This window comes from Myotis davidii, unplaced genomic scaffold (genome assembly GCF_000327345.1).
Source record: "Myotis davidii unplaced genomic scaffold, ASM32734v1 scaffold1203, whole genome shotgun sequence".
Classification (NCBI taxonomy): Eukaryota; Metazoa; Chordata; class Mammalia; order Chiroptera; family Vespertilionidae; genus Myotis; species Myotis davidii.
Genome location: NW_006294353.1, coordinates 1,028,925 through 1,035,694, shown reverse-complemented (window position 1 = coordinate 1,035,694; position 6,770 = coordinate 1,028,925). Strand labels below are relative to the sequence as shown.

Below are 6,770 nucleotides of genomic sequence, written 5' to 3'. Positions count from 1 at the left end.
TGTGAGAGAGATGTCCTGGATTGCGAGAGGGTGCAGGCCAGGCTGACACACACACACACACACACCCTGCCCCCTGCACGAATTTCGTGCACCGGGTCTCTAGTTTCATATAAATGGGATCATACACTGTGTGGCCTTTTGTGTGTCTGACTTCTTCCACTCCGCATGGTGTTTTCAAGGTTATCTGTGTTGTAGCGCGTGTCATTGCTTTGTTCCTTTTCGTGGCTGAGTAATATTCTATTATGTGCATAGACCGCATTTTGTTTATCCATTTATCTCTTGGTAAACCCACTGGAAGGTTTGGAGCAGAGGTTAGCCTTGTGATGTGTTGAGTTTGTGTTTTTAGAAGCTAGGGAAGGGACTGAGGGAGCAATGGTGGGAGCCTGGAGAGCAGCCAAGGAGTTGAGAAGCCACCCTGGTCCTGGGGAGAGAGGCAGATGGGAGAGAGGAGGGCAGGGTCAGGAGGCTTCTTGGGAGGTGACCTTAAAATGGCTTTTAAAGGAGAGGGAAGTTTGCCAAGCTGATAGGTGGGCAGGGTGGGGACCACCACAGAGAAGGAACAGTGTGTGCAGAAGCTCGAGCCTCCCTGTATCGGGGGCATGGTGGGGCCTATTGCCCTGGGTGCTCGGAGGCCCAGGGGCGGGGTGGTAGGAAGTGTGGGTCTCTGGCCTGCAAAGGGCTCTGCCGGGCCCACTCCTTAAGGCTGCCTGATGGCGGAGGGAAGAGAAAAAAGTGTTGGCACCTGAGTTGCCTAGGTTTGCCTACCATCTGTGCCAGCTGCCAGGCAGTTGTGAGGGTCCCAAGATCCCGTGTACCCAGCACTAGCCGTGGCAGCTGTTACCTGCACAGGTGGGAGTGCCCACTTCGATGCAGCTTGGGAAATGGGCTGACAGTGATGTGCCTTTTTTTTCCCTTTTCTTTTCTTTCAGGAATTGACTTTAAAATTAGGACCATAGAGCTCGATGGCAAGAGAATTAAACTACAGATATGGTAAGAGTCACTACCTTCTTCACCCAGAGAACACTTCGAGCAGAAGCTCCTGGCGTCCCCTCCCACTCCCTGTGACCACGGCCTCCGTCTCTCTGTGCCCAGCCTAGATACTTTCTTCAGAAGCTTTCTGAACTGTCCTGTGCTGGCTGCTGGGGCCAAAGTCTATGTCAGCACCTTCTGGGGACACAGCTACAAGCCCCCATTAGCTCGGTGTTTCCATGTGGGCACAGCCCGGGCCTGGGCTTCAGAGTGGCCTGCTCCCGTTGAGCTTGGAGAGAGCCCTGTGCCTGGCAGTGGTAGAAGCTGCCGGCATTTCCTTCTGAGCCTGTCAGCTCACTCAGCCAGGCCTACATCGCTTCCTCTTTTCTTTCCCAGGGCAACCCAGGCCTCATTTCCTAACAGGCAGATCTGAAACCCCAGAACCAAAAATAAGCTGAGGCCAGGCCTCACCTGGGGCTGGCTCATGTGCCACATAAAATTAGAGAAGTGTGAGTCCCTGGCGCTGATGCTGGTCTGCAGCCCACGGCTCTAGGAGCTCGGGCTGAGCTCAGATGGTTAGATGTAGGAGAGCCCTGTCTTGCAGCCACATCACTTGGGGGGAAGCACGAGCCCTGACCAAAATAAAGAAAAGTAATTTTTTGTAGGGTGGCACCATCCCTTCGGTCTATGAGAGCGCCTTTGGGTGGGAGGGAGTGCCATGAGATAGGCTATAAAGCTGCCCTCTTCCCCCCACAGCTTGATCCCTCCCCCCACAGCTTGATCCCTCCTGTCCTCAAATCTCAGAGCATGAGCATCACCCCAGCTGGCTTCATTGTTCCTCTCAACTTCAGTGGTATTCACCTCTGAATCATTTCAGAAGCAGAGGGATGAGGCTAAAGCCTTGCCCACCCTACAGAGCCCCTCGTCTGTCAGCTCTGGCCACCTTGTAGGTTGTCACTCTGTGAGCCACACAAGTTCCTCCACTTCCAGCTTGTGTTCCCCAGCAGCCTGGGTGCCCAAGTCCAAAGTGACACTGTATCAGCAAGCAGAGTTTCACTTTCCTTTCCTCTTGTCTTCTTGCTTCTGCTCTTAGCAATCCCAGGGAGCTTAGTGACTTTCGTAAAACTTCTAGACCAGGCCATGGTTGAGAATAAAATGACTAATCACAAATGTCACCCCTGTTGGCATCAGAAAGTGAGCTTAGCCCCACATGACTAGGCATGCGGATCCCTCCTGAGATTGGGGGTTAAGGGGGTACAGAGTTGTAGGAGGAACCCTGGGTCCAGAAACAAAAGACATGGCCCTGGTTCTGTGCTGATCTGTTAATGCCAGGAGCTGGGCTGGGCACAGGCCTGTCGGTGAGGAAGGACTGTCTCCCTGGCCTCCACTGAGATGGTGTGAAAGTGCCTCCTGAGTCCCCACTGAGGTCACCCCTGCCACATGATCAGCCCCTTCCACACTTGTGGTCCCAGATTTGCACAAATAATAACATCCAACCATGGCTCTTCTGGGACAGGAAATCCAGGGTGAATTCCCAGGAAGCAGAGGTGGCTGTGTTGTGTCCCCAGCTGGGAGGCATCAGCAGGTTGCTAACCTGTCTGAGGCAGAGTTCCTTCTCTGTAAGAATAGGGGGCAGGAGGGGCACTGCCCACTGCAGGACAGTGAACCAGAGTCAACCCGTGAGAAAGCCAGGCATCCATCCCCGTTAAATGCCCCCCCGTTCTCACTGTGACAGCGTCGCTGATATCCCTTCTCCTTCTCGTCTTTAGGGACACAGCTGGCCAGGAACGGTTTCGGACGATCACAACAGCTTACTATAGGGGCGCAATGGTACGGATTGGTGTGTTTGTATGTTTGCTTGTTTAAGTAAAAGGGAAAGTCACTGCTTGGATACCAAACCCTGGCTGTTTCCGAGGGGCCCCATGACCTGGCTCCTCGGGGATCCTTGGTCCCGGGTTAGTTTTAGGAAAAGGCTGTGTGCCCCTCCCCCATATCCGTACTTCCCTTCTGGCTTCAGAGACAATGCAGGCTTTAAGGAAACCTAATTCTCTGGGAACGAAGGAGGACACAGGAAGCCGGTTCTTCCAGGTGAAGTCAGTGGAATCGGAGGGGGCATGTCCCAACACCTAGGAGCGTTCGCTCGGCCTGTGCTGGTCTCTGGAATTTGCTACTGGAAACTTGAAGATGGTCCAGGAGCTGACTTGTTCTGGGCTCTTGGCTGCGGCCGAGGCAGGGTGACGTGATCAGAAGACTGGCTCATCCCTCAAATATTTCTACCGAGCGCCTTCCCCGGGCCAGGCTTGAGCTGGATGCGGGGGGGAGACCTATGAGGGCTCTGAGCAGGCCATGCATGTGTGAAGTATGTACAAATGGGGCGCTCAGGGGTCAGCAGGAGCAGACACAGACCCCCAGGACCTGGCTCAGCACCCTGGGTCACCCTCTGAGTGCCATCTCCTTACCTGCAAAGCGGAACAGAGAATAGGACTATGTCCCAAACAGGGAGGTTATGTGGCCATCTCTCCATTTCAAGATCCTACCACACCCTGCCTTTCCATGGTCATTGCCATACGCCCTGTGCCTGGAACTGTGCTGAGTATGTGGTGGGAGCTCAGGAAATGAGGTGGACTGCAAAAATGAATGGAGACATTAAGTATTTAGCGTGTCCCACACAATGTCTGAAACATAATAGAAACTCAATCACAAAGATTGCAACCTTAGCTCTCCTCATTAAAATTAATTTACTAATTTTCCCCGCACCTGGCTGTGTTCTGGTGGGGTGGGGCCCTCAGGTCCCTGGGGAACCTTCTGCTGTGTGGTCTCAAGTAGTCCCTTCCTTCCAGGTCGTGGCCATAATTCCCTGTCTCCCCTGAGTGTGGGTGTCACGCTATCCCCGTTACACAGATGAGGACGCTGAGGCGGGGCACCCCTGCATGCCTGACTTAAGTTTATGCAGAGGGTACATGGCAGGCTCTTCAGCTCCCACACCCTCAGCCCACCCTGGCCAGGCTGGACTGAGCCATCTGGAAGACACTGTCCAGCTCCAAGACGATGGCTTGTGGTCCTCTTAGACCTGCACTAACCATGCAGAAGCCACTGGCCACCTGTGGCTTTTTGAATTTAAATCGGTTAAATAGGAATCCAGCTCCACCGTCCCACTGGCCACATTTCAGGTGCCCCAGAGCCGAAGGTGGCCAAGCAGAAACCTCACAGGACAGTGCAGGGAGCATTGCTGCCCCATCACCCTCTCTGTCCATGAAGCACTAGACCATGGGGTCTCGAAAATGGGAACATTGGATGTCTGGTGTCCTCTTATGAGCCTGCAAACAGCTATGGGGAACTGTGCCCAGATGGGGCCCAGGAAAATGATCGCTAGGAACCCCAAGGGGAGTTTTAGGGAGGACCTGGAATACCCCTGTTTTGAGGCAGTGAGAATCTTAGGCCATCAGAGGGGCCAGTCCCTGTGTAAAGGGGTGAAAAGTCCTCACTGCCCCTGTTGGCAGGAGTGCAGCTTCTGAGCAGAGACCCCTACTGTGCTCCACTCAGAGTCTGCCCACCAGCATCTTCTACTCATGCTGGCCTTGCGGGAGGCAGACATCACGTCCTCTAAAATCTCTGAGGCCTCCTGTCAGCGGTCTGTTCAGTGCCTCAGGAGACCCCAGAATGGACCCAGATGGTATTTTCGAGCGGTCATGACCCTGGCTGTGGCAGGCTGTAAGGCCGCTGTGGGTATCCTTAAGGTCACGGTGGGGATTTGGAAGAGCTGTGGCTTTTTTGCCCTGTCTCCATGGTGACCCTCGCCCCCGAGGTTCTCTACCCAGTGCATGTGGATCGTTTTCTTACTCTGCAAACTCGGGCCGCCTCAGAGACAAGGTCTGGGCCACACCAGAGGCTGTGGATGCAGGGCTGGGCCCTGGGAGCAGGTAGTGTGAGGGAATGGAGCGAACTGGGCCTGAGCAGGACAGCTTGAGCCCAGATGCTGGCCGCACAGCGGGATTGCGATGCGCTGAGGCGCGTTTGCTGTGGACACCCCTCAAGGTCTGGAGCGACCAAGGGCGGCCTGAGTGTTGCTTGGTGCTGAGGAGGCCCAGAGAGGTCCTCACAGGAGCCAGTTCACAGCTCCTTCGGGGTTAGCCCCACCTGGGCTTAAACCTTAAAACTAAAGCACTTCCCTCTGTGCTTTAGTTTTCCCTCTAACAGGGATATTTGCCCTTCACATGATGGTGAAATCATGGGCTCAGGTGGAGGCGAGGTCACTCTGTGGCTCTTGGGGGACCTATGGACTGTACCCAGGCACTCACACATGGGTTATGGAACCACTGGGCCTCGGTGCTGCCGGCCTGTGCTGGAAGCCAGCCCCCACTCTGGTGGAGTCGCTGGAAGGCACAGCGATGTCAGGATCAGGCTGCCCAGGGTTCAGAACCCACTTGTGCCCTTTACTGTCTCGTGGGGCCGGGTCCAGGGACCCAGCCCCGTTATCCCACAACCTCAGGTTTCCATCTGCAGGTGGGGGAGGGTAGTAGGACCACTTGACCCAGGCCTGTGAGGCCTTAGGGAGACCCACTGCAGTGTCTGGCACATAGGAAGCGCCCAGAGGAAGCGGCATTGGCTGAACCCAGGAGGTGACTTGGGCCAGGGCAGGGGCGTGAGTGAGGATTTGGAGGAAGCCAAGCACAGTGAAGGCTGGCATGGGGGAAGTACAGGCTGTGGAACCTGTAGAGGGTGGGAGCTGCAGGATGAGAAGTTGGGAGGCCAGCAGGATCTCAGGGGCTGCCGGGCACATGGGCTGTACTTATCCTGCTGTGAGGAGCCAGCAAGGCTGTTTGTGAGCATGGCTACGGTGGGATCTGGTCTGGGGTGAAGGGTCACCTTGGTGGCTGAGGGGGCAGGACTAGAGCCTGGGAGACCAGGGATAGGCTGTTGCTGGAGCCCAGCAGAGGAAGAGCCCCAGTGATGGAGAGGAGGGAGTTGTAGGGAGAGGTATCATGTCAGGGTCCCTGCTGCCCTGCCTCGCTGGGTCTCCCTCAGCTCACAGCTTTTCTGGAACATCTCTGTCTCCCCCTGCTCATGGCAACATGCTGGTCTACGACATCACCAACGAGAAGTCCTTTGACAACATCCGGAACTGGATTCGGAACATTGAGGAGGTAAAGCTTAAGGGAAACTTCCACCTTGCTTCTCCTCAGTTCTCACCCTGGAGCCCCCTGGTTTACAGGTGAGATCTCTAGGCACAGAGCCACCCCAGGAACCTGTCCAGAGCCCCATAGCTAGCGGTGTAGCCCAAGCCTGGCCTGGAACCCAGGCAGTGAGCTCTAGAGACCACACTGCCCTAGCCTGGTCACAGAGTGACTCCTCTGGGCTGTTGGTTTTGGTGATGAGAAGAAGTGATACCCAAACTCTCAGCCACCGTGAGCATTCGGTGCTTTCTAGAATTGGCGTGACCTTTGTCTTTGGAGGGTGTGGTGAGAAGCTTATCAGGTGACTCTGAGCCACAGCAGAGTGGGGTGTGAGTTGGTGTGAGCTCCCCGTGTTCAGGTCGACAGCACACAGACCACAGCTGGCTCGAAGAGAGACCTTGAACCGTGAAGGGAGGGGAAGGTGGCCAGCCCCAGCTTCCCATTCCAAAGCCAGTGTCGTCACCTTTCTGCTCCCCGAAGAGCTTATCTCACCCCAGAGCCTTCCTGGACAGAGGCGCTTGCAGCTTTTGATGACTCACTAGGTGGGGCGTTGGGGTGAGGTGTGGCCGGAGGACTTTCCCCTCCTGGGCTGCCACCGCAGAAGGTCACTCACTGCTGATGCGACGG

The 6,770-nt window shown here is 55.5% G+C and overlaps 1 protein-coding gene across 3 annotated transcripts in view; it reads left to right on the top strand.

Annotated features, from left to right (window-relative positions):
* RAB8A (RAB8A, member RAS oncogene family) overlaps positions 1–6,770 on the top strand; it is an 18,194-nt gene that overhangs the window by 3,993 nt on the left and 7,431 nt on the right. For 2 of the 3 annotated variants that reach the window (XM_006768451.2, XM_015567013.1), the window contains exons 2-4: positions 930–990; positions 2,739–2,799; positions 6,036–6,113. In XM_006768451.2, the coding sequence (XP_006768514.2) occupies positions 930–990; positions 2,739–2,799; positions 6,036–6,113 (200 nt within the window). The remainder of the gene's footprint in view (positions 1–929; positions 991–2,738; positions 2,800–6,035; positions 6,114–6,770) is intronic. The other variant, XM_015567014.1, reaches the window with a different exon arrangement.